General features: G+C 36.6%; 1 protein-coding gene across 1 annotated transcript in view; it reads left to right on the top strand.

Moving 5' to 3' along the window:
* DLG1 (discs large MAGUK scaffold protein 1) overlaps positions 1-27,543 on the top strand; it is a 185,211-nt gene that overhangs the window by 106,631 nt on the left and 51,037 nt on the right. Inside the window, exons 7-13 of the mRNA XM_085298703.1 lie at positions 12,612-12,710; positions 17,244-17,297; positions 20,617-20,667; positions 21,817-21,941; positions 24,461-24,630; positions 25,365-25,501; positions 26,268-26,412. Coding sequence (XP_085154829.1) covers positions 12,612-12,710; positions 17,244-17,297; positions 20,617-20,667; positions 21,817-21,941; positions 24,461-24,630; positions 25,365-25,501; positions 26,268-26,412 — 781 coding nt within the window. The remainder of the gene's footprint in view (positions 1-12,611; positions 12,711-17,243; positions 17,298-20,616; positions 20,668-21,816; positions 21,942-24,460; positions 24,631-25,364; positions 25,502-26,267; positions 26,413-27,543) is intronic.

Raw genomic sequence — 27,543 nt, 5'->3', positions numbered from 1 at the left:
ATGGTGGTGTTGGGATTGGGGTTATAAAAATAAAGCTGCAAAATTTTCTTCAAATAGTCTTTATCTGATAAATCTGATTTTGGTTTCCCTGAATTTTAAATTCAGAAGTCATAATCCTGACCTCCCAACTCCTTCTAGAGAATGTTATGAAACGAAGAACTTCAAATATTTCAATTCTAAAGACATTAAATGTTTTCTTGTAGACTATCTTTTGGCATTTTAATTATCTGCACTTAATAGAAATATGCAAAAATGTGTAAACTAGTATTCTGTCCAGATTAATTTTACGAATTTTTGATTCTTCATAAAGTGTTGACTCAGGACTCCCCCTCCCCCCCCCAAGTATTTTAAAGTATTCTGAGAAACTCAACTAACTTCTTGTAATTATTGTCATTCACTTTTTTCAGGTCAGTTTAATTGGGATTTCTTCTATCGATGAGGCAAGGATATGCCATACCAAAACCTGCTAATGCAAGTTTTGGTAAGTTTGGTAACAGTTCCTTTATGTAAACCCAGGCGTCCTTTGGCATGGCTGGCACTGAGACAGAATTAGTTACTCTTGCATTTTGGGTCTGACTTCTACAGAGCCGTTTGGTTGTCACTGCAGTATGCTATTCCCAGGTTAGGTGCTGGTTCCCGTGATCAGTCCCATTGCCTGGCTGCTGGGTCTCTAACCGGAGCAGAAGAGCCACCAAGGAACTTGTGGGGATCTAAATGGCATTYGCACCTGATCCAAATCAAAGAGGGCTCAGCAGGTGCATGTTAGTGCTATTATATTGGACTTTGCCTCATTAGCTGGAACTAGGCTAACCAGCTGTCTTTGTATGGAATGGAGGCAAATCTGGGGCTGCTCGRCTCTGCTTTCCTGCCCTGCTGGCGAGGTTAAGCAGCTTCTGGGCTGTCTATATATGGTAGCAGCAGCAGAGCAGCGTTTGGCCAGTGTTGCACCTCAAGTAATCAAATCTGAGCTGGCTGCCTTAGTGCTCCTATATCCACAGAGCAGTTAACCTGAAATCCAGATAAAATGTCTGTGGATAATTATGGAGCATAAATCAGTTTATAAATAAAACTTGCTCTTAAAAACATGTTGGTTTTAGTCAATATGGTAAACATAAAGTTGCACATAAATGTTTGTTTCCTATTGCAAGGTTGCATAAGATCGTACTTTTCAGTATAATTTAGGAAATATAGAAATCTTTAGAAATATTTGGCAAACAGTATCATAAGAAATAATTCAATCTCTCTACTTGTGGAGTGAGAATTAGCACAAGTAATGGTAGGCATTAAGTCTAATTTCTAATTTACTAATTTACTGAATTTTCTAATTCTAATTTACTRAAGACCTACATGACAAACTACCTATTCTGCTGAAATGCTGTTGGACTTTCATGACTCATACAGACAGGGCATGTTGTGTAATGGTACTCATTTCGAGTTTCTATGATCACCACATGTTGTCATGGAAGCAAGTTCTGAGATAGCTTCCAGTGTTTCCATGGTGTAAGAGTGAATAAAATCAGATGAGGTACTCAGCTAGTAACTGCGTATGGTAAAGATTTTAGCCATAGCTCTGAACAGAGAAAAGGCAAAGCAGCTAGATAATAATGAAAAACTATCGGCACTGTAGCRCCTATAACAGTGTATGTATGGGAAGAATTCAGCATGCTGATGCCACTTMAATGTATGAAGCTTTTTGTATGTTAAAATAAATAAAGGAATGGCTTTAGGATAAAGATGCTCTATAGAAAAAYGAAGTCATTAATATTCCAGAATTTTCTAATGTTTATTTCTGGATGGGTTTAATAGGTTGTTATAGATGTTTTCTATGTCTGACTTTTGTTGCTCAGTAATGTGAGGTAAATTAAATTATTTTCTGGTCATGCTCAGTGATTTAGGGCAAGTTCCTTTATTTTGATAAAGAGCTTTTTGKGCTGATAATAGATTGCTCAAAAAGTAATACCAATGTCAATAAAATAACCTATTTTAAAAYTGAAAGAACTCACTCGGGTTCACTKACTTCTAGATCACTTCGTTGCACCTGGTTTTAAGATGCATATGAGGAGGGTATGCTTTAGGTGAGGCTGAGTGTTTCTGATACTTAAGAAAAAATGATGATGCTTTGAAGTGAGGTTCAAATGCATCATTTTCATAATTTATGAATAACCTTCTTACAGATATTTACAGATATACTCAATAAAAATTGAAGAGTATTGTGAATGAGAGTTAATTGACGTATTTCTAGTACTGGAGAGAAATTCCTTCCTAATATTAGAGCTAGGTATAGATCAACTYTCCTGTTAGAATGATTTATAAAGAAGCAAATAAATATGCTGTCTAGGAGGAATTAATTATTCCCTGAACAATTTAGGATGGAGTGAGGATTTACGTGTTTTCTGACCTTATGAGAAGTGTCCTTACTGTTAAGGCAGATAAACAGTAACTAGGCCTTATGKTTGAAGTTTGATTTAACTGTGTTCACTCCTGAGAACACTATCTCATTTCACTTTCCTACCACAGAATACCTTTTATGTCTTGAATTTGAAAAGCTGAAAATTCTGGCACCCTAGAGCTGCCGTTATTTTTTTCTATAATAAAGTTTTAAACCGCTGTTACTCTTTGCCCAAGTTCTTTCTGATGCAGAAACACTATTTGAGCTTCTTTGTGGATTCTTTGAGAATAGCAAGTGTCATTATGTTACTAAAGCTGTTACTTAAATAGGGCTTTCTAGGTCTTGCTTTAAGTTGTAAATTAAATGTATTAAATTCATTCTTGATAGAACTTACAGAATACAAGACTGTTTATTTAGGTTTGTTTTGAGCTTAAGTGTTAAGTTGCTGGAGAATACAGATTACTTACCTGCTGCATATGGTTCAGAACTAGACATTGGTTTAGTTGCTCATAATATTTGCAAGCAATATTTTACCATATATATATCATTTCATTTTTATTTGATATCCACATGCAAAATTGCTTACTGGGCCTCAGCAAGTAAGAATCTGTTTCTTTCCCTGCCTTTGCTGCTTTGTTTCTGCTTGGTGATTATGGTGCAAATTTTCCTCCCTGGGTTATTTTTGTAGATTGAGATTATTGTAAAGAATTGACAGTAAATAAATTGCTCATTTGTCTGTAAATCAGTTCAAGTCATCTCCCCTGTTTTGTGATTCCCTCCCTCCCCCTGCAGTATTCTGCTGCCACTTTTTTCACTTTCAAAGCTCTTTATTTGCTTCTGTTTTAAGTTGGGATTTTTGAGGTCATTTGAGTTCATTGCAAAGTGCTGTGGGGTTTGAGGAGGAAACTAGGTTAGAGAATCAATTTGTTGACTGGAGGGAGGATGGGGGGAAGATTAGTCACAGCTACCAATCTACCATGCCAGCTGTGTGTCTTTAAAATAGAATGATCACATACATGTGACTTTGAAAAACCGTGATTTACTCTGAAAAGTGAATTCTAAAACAGTCACAGGCATTCAGACTAGTCCTGTTAATCTGCAAGGGTGCATGAGCCTTCTCTCTGGAGTTCAAATAAAACTTTCATACCTTTTTTGCAGTACTTAAATGAGGTGGTGATACAGATCCAAGGTGGTATGTCCATTCCTAACATCTAGTAAAGTCATTATGTAATAACCCACATTTCTTAATGAAGACATATCCCAATAAACACATTAGRCTCATCTTCATTTCTGTCCTTCCTGTCCAAACTGCTGTTGGAGAGATGTGGATGGTCTCCACGTGGAGATCTGGGTATTTCTTCTTTCTTTGACCCTTAGGAAACCTTGGGAGTCAGCCTTCCATAGTGGAAAGGAATAGGGGAGAATCTCCTAAGAAGGGGTGGGAGAAGCAAAACCCCAAACCCCAAGCCAGAGGTGCCTAACCTTACATAAATGCAGAATGGGAGAAGGACTTGATTGTAACTGTCCATAGACTGAGACCATAATTAAGCTTTATAATTTTACCTTTGTCTCTTTAGGACTTTGTGATAAAGCAATTTATCTTTGAAAAATAGTATGGAGTATGCTGATTTAAACAGGGGARTTTGAACAACATTGTGATTTTCCCCTCTTCCCCCTTTCTCCCTGCTAAAAAAATAATACTCATGATGTAGGAGTAGTTACTAATTTCTAAGCTTCAGCAATTAGGAAGCTGAACAAATATGTGYATTTTAAATGATTTGGGTTTTAGCCACAGTATGTGAAATAGATATGGTGTCCTTCTCAGAATTGGAGAATTACAGTAGTAATACAGCCTTGCGAAATGTATAATAATGGTTCATTGATAAGAGACTCTTCCTTACTTGAAAGACATCAGTAAAAGGGGGAAATAGGGAGCTGTGGCAACGGTATTCTGTTTCTCTGTTGTTCTCATGCAGGAACTGCAAGTCAATACTTAAATGAACGTTTATGTTTAGATGTTTTGCTGTTGTGAAGTTTTGTAACTTTTTACTTTAATTTCTGTCAAGCTTTTGTTTTGGCAATGGGGAGATACTTGCTGTGTGTTTTATTTCCAAGTTCCCTTGCTGCTATATATTGCAAAAATATATTCAGGAAAATATTTATGACATAAATTCATTATTTAACAACTAATGTCACTGACATTAGGTACTAGAGAGCTGAGCAGGTTTCAAAATAGCACTAACTGAGGGAGGAACGTGATAGAGGCCATGCAGCAATGTTGATACTAACTATATTTAAACTTGGATGCTCTGAGCATTGTGCAGCTAACAGGGGTGATAAATGAGGGTGAATTGCAGTTGTGCCTTGTACTTTTTTCCTTTAAAYCTCAGTAGGTGAAGGTGTGTTTAGCTGAGTGTTGTCTTTTGCGATTTGGAGGAAGATGAATGCAAAGCTCTTACAGCAGCAAAGAGCCAGCTRAGCTAGTGAAGTGTCCTGTGGCATTCAAGAGTTTAGAGACAAGATATCAAAGTGTCATGCCAAACCTTGTTATGTATATCTAAAAAGAAAATACACAATTCATTTTCAACTTTGGTGCTGGATATTGAATCATTTTTTGCCCTACTGCTTGTAAGATTTTGTTGACTTTGACAGATATTCTGCTTTCTAATTTTATAAAGATGTAATGAAGAGGAATTTGTTTTTATCTGTCAGGTTGCATTAACATAAGCTGCTGTTTGTGTGGTATCTATTCAATGCCAAGAGGAGAAGTAAATGTAAAACTGTTTTCAGAGGAGTCTGCTAGATACCAGCACTGCCTTTTTGAAATAATGGAAGTTGGTTCTTTAGGCTTGTCTAGTCTTGAAAAAAGACTTTTGCAGTAGAGGCTTGTTGCCAGTCAGGTATTAGTGCTTTTTTTCACCTTGTGCTGTTTTTCAGCAACTAGATGAGTATTACACAGTGTGGAGCGGAAATGGTTCTTGAAGTACAGTTTGTAAAATATGATTGGCATTTTAAGAGGTTGCTGAAGCAAGTGTCCATTAAACCCCCCCCATTGAACACCCTTCCAAAAACATGTGGATTACCTCCTAGTCAGTGATCTGTGCACGTTGTTTACGTAGGAATTGAAAAGAACGAAGCACTGTTTCAGCTTTGTTAGCAATGTATTCACAGTTTGCAAATGACACTAAAGCACAACGTGATCCCGAATCCTCTCTAGTTATGAAAAATCACTTAGATGGGACTGTAGTATTAGAGTGAAGCAGTTCATGCTTTTAATTAGTACAGTCTGTAGAAAACACTTGCTCGTTCAGGCTCTTTGCAATCAAAAGCTGATCTTGTCAGAGCTGTGCTGCTTAAGTCCTTAACTCTTTTTCTTTCTCTGAATTATGCATGTGTCCTAGTGTTCTACTAGAGGTTGTTTTCCCACTACTGCGAGAGCATGGCAGCCTTTGCCTTAGGTGCCACATGTGAATGTAATTGGGCAGAATGGCCTCTGTGACTCTCAAGTGTCTGATCTTTGTGACTATCACCCTTCTTGCCTTTGCTACTTTCCATTTTCCTTCTTGTTTTGCTATTGTGTTTTCATCCTGTTTACGCTAAAAATATTCTCTGAGCATACTAGGCTTTCCTTCCCCCTTCCTCCCATGATTTTTTTTGAACAAAACACTATTCACATTGCATACCCATATAGCACTAAATTTCAGTGCTRCTTAAGTTCTTTTTCACTAGAGATTGCCCTGGCTTACCATTTGGCCCTGGGTGAATTATATTCTTCATGAACCCCCTTGTCACTGCCTGTGTTTCAGTGCCTGGATTGTTGCTCTTGAAAGTACATCCCCCCCCCCCTCCCCCCAAGAAAAAAACCTAGGGAAACCCTTTACCTCTTCCTTTCTATAGTTCAGGAATTAGAAATCTGGACTATGTCACACTGAGTAGAAAAACTGGGAGTACTGATGCACAAGTACAATGGACACTATGAATGCAGCTTGCTGGACTGCAAGCAATCTTGGATAATGTCTCTGAAAAATGCTTGTTTTGATCTACAAAAGCAGCCGTTTGGCACATTATTGCCAAATATGATACTCATGTAGAGACTTCTAAAGAAGACACAACCTTTTTATGAATAATTCAAATAGTCTGGGGAATGTGTCCCAGAGTAGTAGGGTGATTACAGATATTTCTTRAAGGAGAAAAATTGTGATAGGCAGTTTTTGAATTGTTTACCTATATGCACACTCACAACTTTGCATCTTCCACKTACTACTTTCCATATGCATACCCACATGTTCAAATGTTCATCTGACCAGCAGATCTTCAGCTTCCTGTCACTGGCCAGAAACCTTTGTCTCTGTTTTTTGAATATTGCATTAATGATATGTTATACAGCTCTTGATTGCATACATTCTAGGTGGAAGATGAGACATGGCAGCTCTTGGAGATTAGAGGAGCATCTGTCAGTTCCTATTTATCTCTTAATATTCATGCTATAGATAACTGGAAATGTTTGTACTTAGGTTTGTATTTCAAGTTGTTCATTTTGGTTTGCAAAATTATGCTGACTCATTGTTTAAATATTCAGATTGAGTGTAGGGAAGTGTGTAATGACATGAAGAACAATCATGTTTTAATGCTTGGAACTGGTAAAGTTTTTATTCAAATGCSGTGTGTGCAGCTGACCTAATCAAGCCTTGTGTCCTATGGGCTGATGTCCTTCATTCTTACCCTAACCAGCACCCGAGTTTCCGATTCAGGGGATTCCTAGGATGGACCCGTAGGGCAAGAGATGGATGGTGCATGCTGGGGTGGGCCCAGAGCTGGGCAAATGCTCATCTTGTGTCCACTGGCAAGATGACTCTGTTGACTACTGACTTCAACATGCTTCCTCCCTCAGTGAGGCTAATGCTATCAGTATCTCTATTTAGCTGTCAATTTTCATGTGGACTCTGGGAACTTAACTTTTGACCCTTTTCTTTTTTTAGAACAATTGATTTAAAATTGGCTGGTGAAGTTAAATATTTGTCAGGATGATGGCAACAAGCCTGTTCCTCTTTTTGTGTATGTTTTGGGGGGAAGGGAGGTGGGAGGGAGAAGAGCTATTTTTGTTGTTATTGTTGTTTTGAAARTTAGGGGAAAAATATGATATAGAGGTCATGGTATTTAAAAATTGAATAAACKTAGCTTCTTTTAATAACTATGTTTTRCTAGTTTTTGCTTTACAGAAATGCTGTCCACCTTAAAATTACAGTCTGAAAACACCACTGTATTTCACTGAAATACAAGTTCTAACACTGCTAACGCYGAGGAAGTAAATCTATTTGTTTTTTGTGGTCTGAAGAAATTTTTCTTGATGCAAGTTTAATGTTGATATCTTGTACAGTGTATCTTCCTCTTCACAATTTTTATGCTTTTCATCATGAACTACTTTMAATTTATTAGCTTTCAACCCACCTGATGAAGTATGCAAGGAAGGAGAAGAATAGGCACATTTAGTAGTTGTGAAACTTGGAGAAGTTATGAGGTTGTAAAATACAAAGATGCTTGGGGATAGGAGGAGCTTATGTGACAAAGAAAATAATATAACATTTTGTAGTTTGGGGTTTTTAGTAAAGTCAGATGACTTTTGCCATCTATTCGATAGTTGTGCATTGCATTGATTATTTATGCCTAGCAAATTGACTGTTGTGTGTGGTGGTTCAATGGTGCTCTTTAAATAGAGTACACAAAATGCAGTACTAGATACAACAGCATTTTAGAGTTTTTYTCCTATCACCATAATCCAGAAGACATTTTGAAACTTTTGCAGGAACCCATATTTGTTTCAACCTCCTCACTTTTATTTTCCAAAAGGACTATTTGTATTGCTAGTTTCATGTCTGCTTACTGTCACAGCCACAAATATTGTGGTGCCGTAGACGAGCGTGAAATAGAAACGCYCAAGCTCACTGATTTAACAAGGAGCCCCGGAATGGAAACACGTCAGAATCTTCACGTGCAGCCAAAGCAGCCTCTCCAGCATCAGCAGCAGGCGCTGAGCGTTCATGCAGCTTTTAGTTCAGCCACACTGCCAGCCTCTTCGAAACACAGAGGAAAATTTACAAACCTACGTGATAGTGTAAAAAAGAGCCCTACAAAAAGCACAGCAAAAGTAAAAGCTACAAGTGGTTGGGTGTCTGATGGCTCATGCTCTAATTATTCTTTGGAGAAGGTATGTGTTGTGCTTGGTATTTATAGATATGCTTTTTTATAAGATTTAGGCTTCTTGGGAAATGAGACAAGATGGGTTTGCTGCAGCTGAATAAATATGCAATGCTTTTCTGTAGTTTTATCCCTCCTGCTTCTACAGACTTAATGTTTCAATTACTTTTTTTCTCCTCCACTTTATACTCAGAAATCAAAGATGTGTTAGATGAAATTGAAAGATGTCTAGTAAAGAAATACTTCTGATCAGTCTCTTCCTGTTAGGATTGTTGTACTGTTTAATGTTTTTTCTTTAGCAATTTGCTGCAAGTGAGGGAAGTTGTCTTTTGCTTTGTCTATCTTCAAGTTTTACCATGGTATTTTAAYGGTTTCTTTTTAGTGTAGGTGTTAGTGCATCTTGTTAGGCTGACTGAGTGTGTTRTTGTTTAAGTCATGCATTCCTATATGTGATATAATCTATTCTGATTGTGTAACATAGTTCATTTACAGTCAAMATAGACTTATAATAAGCCCATTTCTTTTTGTAGTTTAGATCATTTTGTGTCTAAAACAGGATTATTAAATGCTGTGATCAGATAGGTTGTTTAAAGTTATTTTGAGGATAAGCTTTGCTTTTTTTTTTTAAAAAAAATTTTTTTTCAAAAGTACTTCAGTGTATTAGTTTAGAGAATCCCTAAACATTAAAAAGGTTCCTTTCTGGAAGTTCCTGGGAAGCAGAGCATGGAAAGTGACATCCCTGGTGATTCAAGTTTCTTCAGCTGATCTTGCAGCTGTACCTTATCCTTGTCGGACCAATCATGCTCCATATTCAACTATAATTAGTGTTCTCCTTCCGTTTAGAAAGATGTTCCAGGTTGTCTTGCTCTGGTTAGAAATCTTGTAACTTCTTGCATTGTTCTTTAGCTCTTCAGCAATCAGAGGCTTTTTGGGCACTATATTTGGGGTCAGAAATAAGTTCTTCCATTGCTCATCTTTCTCCCTCACCTCTCCTTAGCTGATTTGGTCTTGCCTGGGCTTTTCCAAAGGGATGTGATAAGGCAGTAGAAAAAGTGGATACTGCAGGTTGCTTGGGTCGTCGTCTTTCTTGGATTGTACAGTGTCCTTTTCATTCCCTTCTACTTTCCAGCATGACTTTCTTCCCCATCCACACACTTTACAGAGTGTGCAGACCTCACACATCTAAAAATTTTGTTCTGCTGCTTCACTGTGGGGCAAGTAAAGAGTATTAGTGTTTGGAAAGGTCAGGAAAAGTGTGAACTGTCTGTGCTCCCACCCAGAGGTGAGAGGCTCTATGCTCAGCTCTCGGGGAAAAAAGGAAATGTAGGCAAGGGTACAACTGAGTCACGTGTGTGGCATGCACAAACCTGAGATTGTGCCTCACCAATATTGTGTACTATGTACTRCTGGATGCTGTGGTGTTTATATATGATCTGTTACCAGTCTAAAACTTCCCTTGCACCAGTGTATTTAGGGAGAGGAATGTGGTCTCCTCTTAAGCCTTTGTTTTGCTAGTTGAACCAAGCTGCACACTTGTTTTCTTTGTCTTCAAATCCAAGATCTTTGTTCATCAGTTGTCTTTGCAGCTCTCCACTGAACCTGTTTTGGTTTGAACTCTTTCCCCAAMGTTTGGTTTCACATAGTACTCCAGTGTGTATCAAATGCGAGGGTAGAAGAATTGGGCGTAAGGCAAAAGAAGGCTTTTAAAGTGAGGCTTTTTACTTAAGATAGGTTATAAAGGATTTCTTTAATGATTTCGCTTTATTTGAAAAMTGGGAAGTGTTTGGATGTTTTTCTACCTGGATAATGTGTGATTTTAAGATAAGCAGTAAAATTCAAGTTATATAGTGTGTTGCAAAACTGTACTTGCTTGSCTTCCATGTGGTAGCCATCGCACCTACCTCAGTATTACATACCATGAAGCTTTCATCTTTGAATGAAGACAGTCTCATCTTACTCTGATTTGGATTCAGTTTCCAAACTGATAGGCCGGCCTCTTTAGCCTGCAGAAGAGAAGATGGGGGGGGGGATCTTATCAATGTGTATAAATGTGTCTGAAGGGAGGGTGTCAAGAGGATGGAGACAAACTCTTTTCAGTTGTCGCATGCGACAGGACAAGAGGCAATGGGCACAAACTGAACCACAGGAAGTTCYGCCTGAATATGAGGRGGAATTTCTTCCCTGTGAGAGTGACAGAGCMCTGGCACAGGTTGCCCAGAGAGGTTGTGGAGTCTCCTTCTCTGGAGATCTTCAAGGCCTGCCTGGCTGCAACCCTGTCTAACATGCTCTAGGTGACGCAGCTGAGCAGGGGGGTTGGACTAGATGATCTCCAGAGGTCCCTTCCAGCCTTACCCATTCTGTGATTTGCATATCCCATGAAAAGAGTTGGCAAGGTTGTCACCTCTTTCTTCATTCACGTGATCATGGAGGAGACTCATAAGAAACCTTGATGCTGAGTTTGGCCAAGCAGCAGAAGAGTTTTTAAGAGTCTGGATACTAGAGCAAGACCACAAATAGCAAATACAGTGGTAATAGTATCAGCTTATGAGACTGGAACCTTAAAGAATAAAAGGGCTTTGAAAATTAAAATTTAGAAGTAGTAATAAGGATAAAAGTTGGAACTGCTTGGGCAGAGAGTTCTTGAGGTGCTAGGGAGGGAGAAGCCCTGAGAGAACTGGGAGCAGAGACAAGGAACAAACAGCRAAATTGGTGTTTGGTGCAAAGATGGGTCTGCACATTGTCTGGCTCAAATTGAGATCATCTACTACTGCATCAGTTATTTTACTAATTCAAATAGTAGGAGAGTGTGGACAGTATAAAGAGCAATTTTTGTTTTCTTTTGTCTTCTCTTATTCCAGAGTAACACCTGTAAATCTAGAGTTTTCTAACATACCAATTACTAACTTTTCATAGTATTGYGTTAAGTTTTGACCTGTAATGCGCATATAGCTGAAACATCATTAGTTGGATTTTTTGTTCTCTGCATGTGTGTGAAGCTGTTCACTTTGGAACAGGGCAGACTTAAAGGGCTGGCCTGTTGCTCTGCCTGTGTGAGCCTATACTTTAATTGCTCAAACTAGTTAATTTGTCTTTTTAAAAACATCTAAACCTTTAAAAACATTTTTAATACTTTAGTATTATGAGATTTTTATTTTCAGGATTTTTTGTGTGTGTTTCTCTTTAAGCTTCAGCTTATTTCAAGATCATAGGAATAGCTTGGAAAAATTCAGTTGAYCCGTAGATTTGATCCATAGTTCAACTTATAATTTTGATTATAGGTGTCAGCAGTTGCTGTTGTTGACAGCTTGCTGACAACCAGTATCTTAACATCTCAAGATTTGTTTGAATCAATGTTTAGCCCAGAATGGTATTTTTAATCTTTTTTTCTCTTGCAGCTAATGTCAGCAACTTTTTTTATTTTAACTGAAATTCCAAAATGCAAATTCTTAATAGAATGGAGGAGTGCTATATGTTTTTATAGTAAACCCACATGATGATTTCTGGAAAGGTAGAACGAATGTATGTTAGGGTCTTCCACTCAGCTGACTAAGGGATTTTATTTAATTTCAGCCCAGTTTAGGGAAACAGTATTTTTTGTTCTCCTCCCTTACCAAAAAGGAGTGCTAGCTTTGTTTGCTACTGTCAGCTTGGATGACTGTTTCCCTCCTGCTGCTGCTACTGTTTCATRATGGAAGGCTTCTGCTTTGGAAGCAGCCCCCATAAAGTCTGAGCCTGTCCATGGCATCATGACAGGGTTTTCTCTTGGACTCCAAAGTCTTACTATTCTGGACTGCCAGGTAAGTTGGTATGACTGAATGATGGTATAAATACTTTTCTGGAGTCATTGACATTAGCATATTGTTGGGAATGCACCAGCATAAACAATGTAGTTAAGGRTGTCTGTTTTCAGTTGTGTCTATAGTCTTCAAATCAATATGCTATTGAGTATTTAAAAAATAAAAAGCTGTTGAATTTGAATTTTTTGTTTTGACTTTTTGTTTTTTGACATTTTATTGRTTATTTTTAGCCCACAGAAGCTGTTCCTTCCTCTTCTCCCATTGTCCCTGTGATCCCTGTCCCTCCAGTCCCTGCTGAGACCACTGTCATCCCATCCACCATACCACAGGTTTCTATTCTTTTTGTTTTTAAGTTTGTTCAACTTTTATTTATTGAATTTAATTGTTATTTAAGTTGACTTTCTGGTTAGCCACACATAGGTCTTGAGATTGAAATAGTTAAATTAGTAATACCTTAGAGTTCCTTATGTGTTCTGATATTTTCAGAATAAGAGTACATGTAATTCTTATGGCTATTTCTTCAGTATTTCTGTAGGATTACGCATAGAAATTCTTTAAATAGCTTTTAAGGAAACAAATGCTTGAAAGATTTAAGGATTAGTATTTCTAAAGTCCTTATTCCAAAGCCTCAGTTTCCCAGAGGTTACCTTGTTTCCTGTCTTTCAGTTCATTCTGAAAGAGATTGGCCTTTACAAAAGTTGCTTTTTAAAGAAAAAACAACCACTACTGGTACTTCTGACAAATAAAATCAGCGAGGCAATAGAAAAATATTACTGTAAGATGAGCAGTATACCCAAAATTGGTGTTGTGCTTGTAAAAACACATCTGAGAATCAYCTGTTAGCTGTTGCTTACGAGGTCTTTGTATTTGTATAGCAAACTGGAAAAGGCTTTCTAAAATAGCTTCAAAAGTAGTGTGTTTGGATTCAAAGTAAAACCAGCACATGTTTAACTCATGTGAATCTTCCTGTTGAGAGGGAACAAGCTACCCAAATGTGACTGGAACATGTGAAAGCCACAGTGAAATGGATAATTCAAACGATTTAAGGCTGCATAAGTAGTTTTTTTTGTTGTTTGTTTGTTTGTTTTGAAAAGGGAATGTTTTTGTGTCTAAGCCATCTACTTTATTCAGTATCTGGTCTTAGAAACAGGAGGTATTTGTCTGTTGGCTTTGGAATTATTTGAAATTTCTTTCTTCAGCCAGCCAGGAAATTATTTACCATTTCATTCTCTGTGTGTGTTTACGGAATATGCATATTATACGCACCCATGTGTGTGCATAGGGAGCTGAAAATACTGCAAATAATGGATTTTTATGRTACAAACTTTTGATAGGAGCAACACTTTGCTAGAGAAAGTACTGTGCCCAGTAAGGGATCTGAAATTGGAATGCKTTGCAGACTTCCAACAATAAAATCCCCCAAGATCCTCAACCATTAGCATCCCATATTTGAATTGGGGTGTAGCTTTGTGCATGCCCTGAAATGGCAGGAGAGAGTTGTGAAGTAGCTAAAGAAAAAATGCCAAAGCAGTGGAAAGGAAAGAGAATAAGATATTTTGTGTTCTCACATAATGCTTTTAGGTGGAGCCATTCCAGCTGAGATGAAGGCTAGAAGGATGTAACTACTTATTACTATTATTATTATTTATTGTTTTTCCCTGTGGCCATTTTTTGGTATTGGTGTGCTTGGGGGGCATTTAGAGTACAAACTTTTCTTTTTTTTTTTTTTTTCCCCTCCATCTCTATTTCCAATGTATTTCTGGCTTATGGTGCTTTCCTTCCAGATTACTGTATTTTAAAGCACTTAATGTCAATACTAAAAGGCTTTCAAGAAAAATAAAAACAGTAAACCTGAGCTAACGTTAATATCATTCAGATAACCTTGAAGATGTTATCACAGCATGGCCAATTACAGGATAATTTGGGATAGGAAGGAGTGTTTTTTTTTTTTTTTACATATCAAAGATTTTTTTTTTGCTTTTATTATGACTTTTATGATGACTTTCAGTGCAGAAGAGCTCAAACAGTGGAGGATGCACTCTTTCTTAAAAAGAAGTGTGCAACTCGGATTGTTTGCAACAGATGTTGATCAACTTTAAAAGGCAATGAAACTCTCAATGATAAGGATATTTCTTGTGGTCTAGAAGTCAGTATTTTTTCTTAAGTTTACTTTCAGGCTATGTGGTTCAACTTGTAACGAGTGCTAATATTTTAAACGTCTGTTATGAATTTACATTTTACTCAGGCCAGTAATGATGATTGCAAGACTTTACTAGTCCAGTTTCCAGTGGATATGTGTTTATATGAAGTTGTCACCCATACCATTTTCAAAAGCCAGGCCAAAAATTGGTTTAGTTTGAGCCATTTCCTTCCTAGAGAGGGTTTCTGTCTGCAGCAGGATTTGCAGCAAATGGACTGGGGCAGACCAGTGCGCTGCTGCTCTCRGCTTGATGGACAAAGCTAACTTGGGCTCCAGTGAGGTTCCCTTCCAGGGACTTGCCCTTGACTTATTATATACATTTGTATTCTCCTTGACTGCAGAAGGCTGCTTAGCTGGCACAGCTGGGGCAGTGCCCACATCCACTGACGGAGCTGGGTTACAAGCAGAACAGCTGCTGAATGCTGCCTTGGTCTCCTGAGGCTGTATAAGTGCCTGCAGGAATTATCTATATAATTCTGCATCAAACTGATTATAAGCAATTATAAAGCACCGTAGAAAATTACGAACTCTGGATTTGGCAGACGCGTTTTTGTGCAATAGATAAACCTCCCTGTGTTGTTAGCTGTTTTTTCTCATTAGGCAAGTGCTCAGTCTGCTTGAAAACAAGCTTGTCAAATGGCCTGTAACTATTTTGAAGAAGCCTTCACACAGCAGCTGGAGGCAGTTARGAAATCTGGAGAAGTCTTGCACAGCAGCCTGGAACACCAGGTCTCCCCTCCAGACACAGCTGATTCTTGAGTTGCGTATTGCCCTGTGTCTGTGCAGTGTCCAGGCCTGTATGTGCAGTGTCTGGCACAAACCTCTGGCTGGTTGGAAATGATGCAAAATTGTTGCTTCTTGACATAAAATACAAAATTAATGCAGAAGGACTACTAGGAACTGTCACTGAAATTGCAGAAGATACTTAGCATCTGTTGGCTAGTTTGTGGCTGAAACACTGTTCACATYGGAATCTCGGCTACGGATGGCAGTTTGTTTTTTGACTTGTTTTCCCCATCTCTTTTTGGACAGGAAAAAACACATAGGGTGCCAGCCTCAAGAAGCAGATTCATAGGAAACTAGCCTTCRGTGACACTGCTTTTGTTGAATTACTTTGCTGTTATAAAATCCTAATATTAATGAATTCCAAAGGTTGRATGAAATGTAAAGAAAATCTGGCTGAACTTTCAGAAATAACTTTGGTCTTATTTTCTGTTTTTTAAATTGGGAGCTTTTAAAAACCATGAAATCCTCRGTAGTATGTTGTCATGCTAGTGAGATCACAGTGTCTGTATGTGGACTAYATAAATAGGTCAGTGAAATTTTCATGGTTTTGTAAGCCTTAAGTTTTTCTTTTACTATGTTTAATATCTTTTTTTACAGCATGTTACACTCTAWATTCGTTTTGTGTATGTGTATATATGTATGTATATAAATGTAAAAAATATGGGTGCTTATATATAGGTATAAGTAAAAGAAATAATGTCAAGTATTYTTTTTAATTTGGAAGAATATTTGCTTAATTAAAGTAGTAAGGAGATGACTTTCAGTGGTGTGCCACAAGGCTTTTATATCTCATATTGGACTTTAATATATCAGCAGCATTTGGGGGTCAGACATATATCTATACATATTTCACTTTGGTTTTTTAGAGCAGTCTAGATTCTAGGCGTTTACAGAATCATTACGATTCTTGGAAGCCTCTTACTTTGTCAGCTAAGAGCATGTAGTTACAACATTTGAGGATGAATTCAAAAAYTTCTGGCTGCTCGTTTTGTGCCCGTAGTTAAATTGTGTTCCAAAAAGTGTTTTATTTCACCCAGCCTCTTCCTAATATATTTACCTCCCCTCCCSTCCCCCCCGTAAGCAGTCTTAAAGGCAGTTAATGAATGTAAACACAGGAAATGTATTTATCTGAACGTTTTTCAAGTAAATTCCATTATTTTTTAATGGGTTTTTTTGGTCTCTAAAAAGAAGAGACTAAACTATTTTTTTTGTATTAACATTCTCAACAGCATAGGAGGACAAGAATTTTGCTAGTTCTTAGCTAACATGAATGCTATACCATTTCCTATTCCTGTAACAGTAATTTCCAACTTATTTTAACTTTTGAATCCATCAAAAATTACTCATGGAAGCACATGCTGCTCTTCTGTGGATGAATGTCTGCTGACGTGGACATGCTTTCCTAAGTCAGTTCTGTAGATCTTACTTCCATAAGTTTACATTTCTGTAAGTCTATGTTCCAAAGGAAGTTTTTTTTTTTAAAAAAAAAAAAAAAAAAAGACTGTTCCACCAATATTTGGTTTTAAAATACTGGCTAGTGAAGCAACTTCTGAATGTCGTATCACAAATACTAGAAAAAAAATGATGTGTCAAATGAGAGCATGATTCCTTTCTCTCAAAAAGCAGAAAAATAAATGCTATTTTGTATGTAGAGTACATGGATTCTTAGTTTTGGAAGGGTGTTTTTTGTGGGGTGAAAGCACTGTGCTCAGGCCAAGAGGTTAGAAACAAGTGTTCCAGAAGTCAATTTTTGAGATTCTTTAGTTGAGGCTACTTTTTTAGCAGAACTTGAAGAAACTAAGCAGATCAAGTGATATGTAAGCTTCATTTCAGTATTGTTTTCTCTAATTTTATAATATTTGTTCTTCTTTTAAAGGCAAATCCCCCTCCAGTACTGGTGAATACAGATTCTCTGGAGACTCCAACATATGTAAGCTTTCTTGTTTTCAGTTACAGCTTTAGATAATATCGTGTATATGTAGTTGTCCTGCTCTGCTACTGGTTTAATAAAGCCTATTTTACTTCTCTTATGATGCACAATTTCTTCAGATGTCCTAATGTTTATCTGAAATCCTGTTTTATGGAAAAACTTTTGGTAGATTCCAAGGGGAAGGTTCTGTGAGTATCACTGCATGACAGTGCAAAATACAACTGTTTGGATATGGAATTAACCTTAGGCAACAATTTCTTTCTTTAACTGTACAGTCAGATATTTTAATATTTAATATGCCATTTCAATTGCAGTTTCCATAAAACACTTAATGCAGAGGCTGTGGTTAAAATTTTAGTGCTCTAAATGTTCATCAAAGATACGTTGGTTCTGTTTGAAATGTCAAGCTAATAAGTAGAGTTAGGAGACTAAAATTAGTGTTTGGCAGTTTATGTTTTTTTAATAGGAATACTGCTGGCAGATAYGGGCTTTGGAATTTATGCAAGTTTGACATTGGTTTTATGTCTGAAACTTCCTTTTGTGYCTTTCTCCTGTAGACACTTGATTCCCACTTTTCTGTTGCTTCCCTAAACRTAGTGTTGATATCTGTACTAGTTCTTTAATGTTGTATCTACTTTAGGTACTAGTGTTAGTGAGTTAAGAAAACTAAATCTGGCCCTTATGAAAAGCATTGCTGCTTGTTGAAATTGCTAGAGAGAAGCTCCAGTAGCTCAAGACAGACAAAAGCATGAATTAACAGATTAAATAGAAAAATTAAGTGATGTAATTCACTCACAAATTAGACCCAAGTTTATGAAATTTTTTTTTTTTTTTTTTTTAAGCAGTATCTGCAGTGTGGTGGGACACTTTGCTCTATTGATGTAACGCACATAAGGTTTGGAGAAGAGTACGGGATGTGAGGTGTCTCCTTCTACATGCTAATTAAATTGAGAAGAAGTGGGATTAAAAAAGGCATTCACATTTCAGGTGGCCCCATGTCATAAGGGCACTGGGGAGACAGTAGAGGATAAAAGCTGGAAGAGAAGCTAAAACTAACAGAGCAAATKGCACTCAAAATTAGAAGATACCCAAGTTAACATTTGCAGTGAATGCAAAACAAAGAAATCCRTAACCATCTGTAATCCAACCTAGTATGTAATCGTAGGAGGTTGAGTAAAGCAATACCTTTCCAGGTTCGCAGTCACGTAAGTAATGGAATTGTTAGGTGATACATAGTGTAAAATCATACCTTTGAGGTAACCCCATGAATTAGCAAAATCTTAACTAGTAACATTTTTTTCTCTTAAACAAATACAAAATGCGATTCTACGAAGTCAGCAAGGGGCGAGTGGTCAGAACAGTTTTCATTAGTTGGGTTGTAAAGCTGTTGAGCAAGTGCTGTTACTCAAGCTGCTTAAAAAAAAAAAAAAACAATCCTTCATAAAAGCCCAAGGAAATCCATACAGCTCGGGTTAATAGCACACCAAAAGGCTAACCGTACCATCAAAATTAACTTGAATGTGAAGGAAGCCACATACTGATCAGTGATCATGAACCTTTTCTCGGTGCTAACTGGGTCAGTTAGCACGTGTTTTCGTATGTAATAGCTTGAGGAMTAAGTTAATGTAAAAACTATTATTGATCACAGTGGCTTCTCTGGTGGTGGTGTAGTAAAAGATAGTTTCATGTATTCATAAGGTCAAGACCTTTTCCCTTTCTTTCATGTAGAAATTGCCTCTGTTTAAAAGCACAGCATCTTTTTTCCATTGAACAAACTATTCAGGACRTACCATGTTTGAGGTCCTGGGCAAAGAGGAAGATAACAATCTTTTATGTCTGGAATGGATGTGACTTAAATTGCAGTATGGGGAGGTATAATTAGAGATTAAGAAAAACTTTTGTAAGGAAGGATAATGTAGCCCARTAATAAATTGTGTATGAAATCTGTGATATCTCCAGCAATGCCAGGAATGATGTAGATATGATCTTAAATTTTGCTAGGGTGAATTTGGAGATACCTTTTTTTGCCTCTGCTAGAAAACTGCACGTGTTTAAAAAAGCTTCTATGCGTGTATGATTTTACATCTTCATGAAAACTTCAATAGTATGTTGAAGACTACAAAAAAGTTGAGATGTAGAAGATTTCACAACAGATAAGATGCTTTGTAAAACAATATAAATTATATCTCTTAGCTTGTTAAATATTTCCCTCTAAAATGCTTGAAATAGGGAATAAYCTGTAGCTGCATGTTATGTGTGCTGCCTTAGGTATACACAGAAGAAAAAATTGAAATATAAAATAATCTTAGTAATTAACCAAAATCTTAATGTTATCTTTATGGTAAAGATGAGCCCCAGCATGTTCCTTACGTTCACTTAATTTGCTTATTTCTCAATTCTRTTCTTTGATTGCATCGTAGTTCTATAGGTAGCAATATATATGGATATTGTTTCCGACAAGAAGACTGAGACTATTTACCAAATAATCCTGTAAACTCTTCAGTTTTTAGTCTTGTTATAACTTACAGATCCTTAATAGATATTTTACATAAATAGTACTAGTAATGTAAACATTTTTAAACGCGGCTTTATRTAAGCCTTGTTTCTTGTGTGATTTGGTATGTGGGGTACGTACTTTCTTGATCTGTATAGTTGGAATAGGTAGGCAATAAAAAGTATTGGTTTTCACTGCAAGATTAAGCACAACATTTTTTTGAGTCCTCAGTGTGATGTGGATGTGTAGATTTTTGTTTTTTTCTTTTTGTGTGTTTTTGTGTTTTATGTGTGCGGTGGTGGTGTTGGTTTGTGGAGGGTGGTGGGTTTCGCTCCTTGGGTTTTTGGGGGTGTTTGAGTTTTAAGGTTTTTTGAGGGAGAGGTGAGGATGTTTGAGGGGGATTGTTTTTTGTTTTCATTTTTTTGTGTGAGGTTTATACAAAAAGGCTCATTTTTAAAGCACCTATCTTTGATTTTTCTCTGGTCAGAGAGGAACAATACTTTGAAAATACTGTTTTGTTCATACATAAAATCTCTTTTCTATCCCCTTCTCCCATTTTGTTCCATCAATTTTAATTTTGTTACCTCTACTCTAGAATATCTATGTCAAACAGTCTGTTCTCTGGAACATTTGCATTTAAGATAGTATCTGAGGAAATACCTGATAATTCAGGTAGAGGAGTATGGGAAAATCACAAGCCTTTTCTAAGCTCTGAGTAGTTTGAATCAGCTGTGATTTGATGGGAGTGAGTTGCCAGCCTAACAAATGCTGTCCTGTGTAAAGTGTAAAATCCTCCCTAAGTCTCACTTTTTTCTTTCATTTTAGGTCAATGGCACAGATGCAGATTATGAGTATGAAGAAATTACTCTTGAAAGGGTAATATACTAAACATCTTCCTGTACTCTGTTTTGAAATGGGGCTCATGATATCAAGATAACTTTTAAAAATTGATTTCTTTTGATTGCATACTGTTAAAAGGCAATCCAAAGCAATTCTTACAGCTTTTTTGTAGGTAAATTATTTAACCTAAATTAAAAAAAAAAAAAAAAAAAAAAAAAGAAAAAAAAATGCAAAATGTTGAATATATGTATGGAAAGAGGAGAGATTTTTGTCCTCATTCTTAATTGCAATATAATATTCAGTTTAATATAGTGTTGGTTATTGAACTGTAGCTTTTATTAATGTCTTTGACCATTGATAGTAAAATTGACGGGAGGCTCACCAACTGTGAGACTACTGTATTTAGCTTTATTATCTAGAATTCTCAAGGATAATACAAATTGTGATTAAATTACAATCTATAACAAGGCTTTTATTTATACAAATAAGTTCTATTTTGTATAGAGATTGAGATTAGAAGTGACACTGTCATGTGCGTTGCTTTGTTAGGTTTACAATATAAAGGTCTACTACAGTTTTCTTTCCTTGAAGGGCACTATAACCAAAAAGAAATTACAGTTGCACTAGGATACGGGGATAGTTCTGGTTGTATTGAGAGGGGGAAGAGGCCTCACAGTTGGCCATAGGGATGGGCAACCTTCCAGCAGAAGGTCTCAGTCTGACTCTGTAATAGGACATACTACATCTGTGACATAAGTTATTTGGGCAAGTTAAGGGGGGGGGAATAATTGGTCACTAATAACTTAGTGAGGAGCAAATATTCATGGGAATAATCTCAAAGAACTCTCACTGGAGAGGGAAATCTTGTCTAGTTTGTCAGCTCAGCTCAATGAGAAAGCAGCACTGGTCGCAACTGTAGCTTTTACAGTGCCACAGTGTGACTTTGACCTCCCACTTGCTTCTGTGGAAGCAAGTATGTATTTCATATGATTTCATTAAATATGGTTATRTAGAGTATGCATACAATGTCAAATGTATTTTAGTAATGTTTTTTATAAGTTAAACATTATGTAAATTTGGTATTATATTGAATCAAATAGATATTTTAACCTTACTGGAAAAATCTTATTATTTTCCCCTCATAAAAAGAAAAAAATTATTATTTTTTTTTATCTCTTACTTTAGGGGAATTCAGGACTTGGCTTTAGCATTGCAGGTGGAACGGACAACCCACATATTGGGGATGATTCAAGTATTTTCATTACAAAAATTATAGCTGGAGGTGCAGCTGCACAGGATGGAAGATTACGGTATGACAGTTTTTTGTGTTGTGTTGCTAAATGTTCTTTTCAAACAACAGAATAAACGTTTTCAGTTGTTCTCAGTTTATGCTATCACAAAACGCTTTGAATAAACCTTTTTATTAAATATTTTGTAAATACTGAAAATATTTAAGTGGACTGAATTTTTTTCGTCCAAGAAATCTACAGTTAAGTGATCTTAAGTAAATGAYTTTCTCTGCTGTCTGGTATAAATTGATTTTGCCAAATATTCTGTTATCCTTAATTTGGTAAACTTTTGATGTTTACCATCATACCTTTCTCAAGAAAGTAATTTGGACAGTTTAAGTATCACTTATATGGTACATGGATGTGTTTGATCCCACTCCCCATGCCTCTGGTATTGCAAATGTACGTTTGAATCTTACTATTCTGCTGAAACTACTAAGTCCCAAAGGGATCTCATAGTGGGTTTTTCAACATCTTTAAATTACTTTCTTCTAGCAGTTCAGGGTAACTTTCCACCCTACTACCTTTCCCACATGCACTTTGTTTTCAAACTGTATTGAATCCAAGTTCACATTATATTTTAATGTATCTCTTTTTTTTTTTAGGTAGTTGATATTTCCTGTCTCAAGTTATAAATTGTGCAGAGGTTGTTGAATGCAATAAAATGATGAGCTGCCAAACAAAAATGGGTGGATGAGCCATTAATAGCAGCAAGCAATGCTGGATAGAATCCACTGTGTTTCTGTCTTCCCTCTGTCCCTCTTTTCTGTTGTGCCAGTCCTTCTACCCCCACTTAAAAGTTCAAGACTTCTCCTAGTTAATGCTTAAGTGAATTAATATTAATGTAATCACTGAATAAGTTTGTCTTCTGCTGTCACAGCATAAATTTAAATACTGCATGAATTGAGATGAGTCTTAGCAGAGGAGATTAGAAAGAATGCAGTGGAAAGATACACTTCAGCTCTCTGGTTAGGACTTCTGGCAAGTAGCAGATAGAGGATCCAAAAGAGTTAATTTTGATTCACCTACATCACTGMGCTCACTGAATAGCATGATACCTTGTGTATAGCATCACCTCTGCCTTGTAAGTAACCTGAGCTGGGGGTCATGTTTGAGACTTGCTCAGATTGGGTCCTGGCGGTGAGTGGAGGGAAGGAGAACATTGGCTGCTGAATCTTGTCAATATTTAAGTACTATGGAGGTTAACACTGATTGGAGGCTAGCTGAAAATTAGGCAGTTGTAGATATATACAGCATTAGGAAGCATCTTATGGTTATATTTAGAAATTAGATTTTGGATTTACCTGCCTAAAATGACATTGACCCTAATGCCTAATATTCCTTCACTGATTTGTGTCTTATAATACTTCCTGAAAGGCTAGTGCAGGAAGGAACCAAAGACAGGAAATATCAATATATTTTTTCTTCATTTAAGATTGCCTTTGTAATTTGTTTCCCTTTTTGGAGTAGTTACTGTTCTTGTTTTTTTACTTTCTGTAAAAGCACCTCAAATCTTTATCTTTTTATTTCAATTATTGATGCATGTTTCAGGATTGAGTTTTAGTTTAATGTATTTCTCTGGTGTAGTTTATATGGTTCCTGCCCAAATATAGTAGTCAAACTGGGCRTGTAAATGCGATTTGATCAGATTGGATCAGTTTAGCGCGCATCTAAAATAAAAGTCATATCGTCTTTAAATCCTTTTATATTGCCAGATCTTGTTAATTTCAATGATATATTTCAAAGTGGAAAAATTTCTGCTATAAGTGATTATCAATAAGGGAAAAGCTGAATGTATGGGGTAGTAACTCTTGGTTATCTATGGGTAGATTATCTAATCAGTAGATTATTTGTGCTTAATAACAGCCTTCTTGTGCCTAATAACATCGTTTTGTATCTTAAGTTTTCAAAGATATAGCATATCTTTGAAAGATTTAATTTTTGTTCTAATCAGTAGTTTACCTTTGCCATTATCCTTTCTTCTTATTTAATTGTGGGATGATACCTCCTTTATAATGCCTAGTGATGAAATGTTGGCATATTATGAGATGGTAAAGTGATATTTGCAACTTTAGTACAGCAACCCGTTGTATGGAGTAGAAAGCCAGCACTGATGTAAGCAACTTGTGAAATGCAGTAAACCAACACAGGATTATCATTTGTTAATGTCTTGGTTTAGAACCAATGTGTTCTCATTGTATACCTCGTAGTTCCTGAATTAAACTTCTTATTTCTTGCACCTCTGAACAAAAGGTAGCTTGTACAAAGCTCAAAGTACTCTAAGTTGAAACATACGTACTGTCCTCTTCAATTGTGGACAAAATGGTAAATTTAAATATTTTCTGGTTACTTTTAAGCACTAACAACTGCACTAATTAGTTTTAAAGCATTCTTTTCAAACCATACAGTTTCAAAGAAATATCTATGCATCTTACTGGATTATGGTGTTTGTTAGTGTATTTTATATTAATGGTATTTGACTTCTAATATGTCCAGTGTGCTACGAAACAGTAGCTGAATGTGAACATTGCTGTCCCTAGGGTTAACGATTGTATTCTACGAGTAAATGAGGTGGATGTTCGTGATGTGACACACAGCAAAGCAGTTGAAGCACTGAAAGAAGCAGGATCAATTGTACGGTTGTATGTCAAAAGAAGAAAGCCAGTCACAGAAAAAATAATGGAGATAAAACTTGTAAAAGGCCCTAAAGGTATGTAAGGAGTATAAAGCTTCTGTTTCACAAGAGGATGGAGCTGATTTTTGGCATTTATTTGTCAAAATAAAACAATAACTTGCATATGAAGCTCTATGAAATGCAGAGTAGTGCATATGAAGACAGTGGCACCTTAAATAGCTCTGAATTCTCATGCACGTGTCAAAAACTGTTCTTGTAGAATGCATATTTTTCTTTCAAATAATGAAAATGAGTAGCTAAATTATCTATGTTATATATTCAGTAATTTTTAAGTGACTACATGATTTCAGATGAATTGCCTAGAAAAATCTTTGGGAGATTTAAAACATTTAGGAAAGGTATTCTTGAGCTTTTATAAGTGGAAATGGTGGAAGATAGTTCCAACATGAATAATGCGGCTTTAACAGCACTGTGTATGCATTTCACAAGCCATGAAGTAAATCATTCAGTTTATTTTCAGAACGTCTGTGAATGTGACTGCTTGTCTAGAACATTCTGGGAAATCGAGAAGATCACTTCAAAGCATCCAGTGTTTCTTCAGCTACATCCTTTACGTATACCTACACACACACTCGCTCACACTGTGTGCGTGTGTGTATGTAGATATGTGCGTATATATAAATCAGTTGTGTCTGTGTGTATATATATGTGTGTATATATTTGATAAAGGTAGCATTGTTCTTTCTGTAAGTATTAAAATCTAATCCAAGCTAGAAGGTTTCTTGAGTACTTGCTTCATTTTCACGCAGGTCTTGGTTTCAGTATTGCTGGTGGCGTAGGAAATCAGCATATACCTGGAGACAACAGCATCTATGTAACCAAAATCATAGAAGGAGGAGCGGCTCATAAAGATGGCAAGCTTCAGATTGGAGACAAACTTTTAGCTGTAAGAAAGTCACAGTTTGTTTTATGAGCATTCACTTTTAGGTCTCCTAAGAATGTGAACCATGTTGTAGTTAAGCTGTGTATCGGTGGAGTTAGTGGAATGTATTGTAGTATTTCTTAGAAATCAGTAAAATACTGTTCTTCCAGAAAATCGATGATAAAATTAAATCTCTGCTATAGTCTGCACAGTCATTTCAGGAAGTCTGAAATACGTACTTCGGCACAGTGCTTCATGTGAAACCTGTAATAATCAACATATTCCATTACTGGTGCCTGCTGTTAGTTTTTGGAGTCTAAGTGCCTGAAATATAAACCAGCATTAATGGGGTTATTTTTCTCTTCTTTCTCTTCTCTTCCTTAAATAAAATAATAATCCCAGAATGGAGAGAAACTCCATGCACTGCTGTAGCTAACCAGCCTATAGTGAAACTGCTGTTTGGATTGGATTTCTGTTTTTTGTAGTACCCTTCAACAGTTTGGTTTTTGATACTTCAAAGTTGAATTTTCTGTGCAAGAAGGTAACGTTGCTTTCAGCTTCCCTAAATTCTATCAGAAAATCGCATTTGTATTCCTTGCTGTGTTAGCCAATTGTTTATGTAGCCTTTTGAGGAAAGACTTGTTGCAGCATTACAAAGCATCTTTGATACAACTGGACCAATTCTGTCTGTGAGTCATAATGCGGACTCTTAATGGTAGAAAGCTCCAGTGAGCATCCTGTGTAAACTGGCGCTTTTACATTGAGAACTTGTTTATTTTTTTGTGTTTAGGTGAACAGTGTTTGCTTAGAAGAAGTTACTCATGAAGAAGCAGTGACTGCCTTAAAAAACACCTCTGACTTTGTTTATCTGAAAGTTGCAAAGCCCACCAGCGTGTTCATGAATGACAGTTATGCCCCACCAGACATCACAAACTGTAAGTTCAGCTTGTCTTTGAGATGGCTCTTCTACATATTTATTTCCATTTAAAGCTTTAACATATGCTATCTTAATATTAACTTTTCAAGCTTTTAAAAATTATAGCCAACAAATTTGAAAATCTGGTATTAGTATGAGAAAGCTGATTTAAGGAGAAAAATTGTAGTCCTAAACTAGAACAACATCCTAGAGCTGGTATGCTGAAAAGCCGGGAGCAGTGGAACTGTCATTCTGTTTGTGACTGCACCCTAGTTCTAGTGACTTGATATTTCTGATCAGTTGCAGATGAGCATGAGGAGAGCAAATGCTGAATTCTCATGACTGTTGTGAAGAGCAACAAAGATAACACTGTAGATAGATCCTCAGCGTCCTGTGAACTGAGGAAAGGAGAGGATGCTGTTTTAAGTAGAAGTCAATGATGATCTGACTTTTTTCTGCTTTTCTACTTTTTCATGAGATGCACAAATACTTGCATGAGCTATACTGAGAGGAGAGGAGGCTCTTGTCCTGTAGTATCTCCCTGGAAATTTATTGCTAAATTCTGTATTAACTTACTTGAAATTTTGTTGCAATTTTTCCCTGCCAGTTTCCAACAATTATGTCAAGAACAGTGAAYGTTACATTGAAAATTGTTGCAAGGATAAAGATAGAACTTAGAGGAATATGTTTTTGAAGTTAAGCATTYCAACACAATGTTCAGAGTTGAGAAAACTTAAAGAAAATTTAAACTTTATATATTCCTTCTCCTGTTTCTTCAAGAGAGGTATTACCATTTGTATTTGGAGAAAGAAATGAGAAAGAGAACTGTATTTCTCCAAGACCTGACCACATAAAGCCCTGGGCAGGCTGGTCTTTTTGAGAGTGTGTACTGTATGCTGGGACTAAGCGTTCAGATCTGTACTCTTGACGTGCAGTGGTGGGACTAAGGGCTCTGGTGGCTTAGCTTGGGAAGCTGCTAGAGATTTTGGTGCCATTTGGCAGATCTGAACTGTCACATCCTGAAATGCAGTCTTAGAGGTAAATGACTACTGACTGGTTAAAACACTGTCCTGTAAACTTGCAGCTTAGATGTTGAAAGGATTTTTCTCAAGTCTTCTGAATGGAAGGAGAAGCAATTGTAACAACAACT

This window comes from Rhea americana, unplaced genomic scaffold (assembly GCF_003343005.1).
Source record: "Rhea americana isolate MKP2758 unplaced genomic scaffold, rheAme1 scaffold_14, whole genome shotgun sequence".
NCBI lineage: Eukaryota > Metazoa > Chordata > Aves > Rheiformes > Rheidae > Rhea > Rhea americana.
This window is presented reverse-complemented; position numbering and strand designations above follow the sequence as displayed.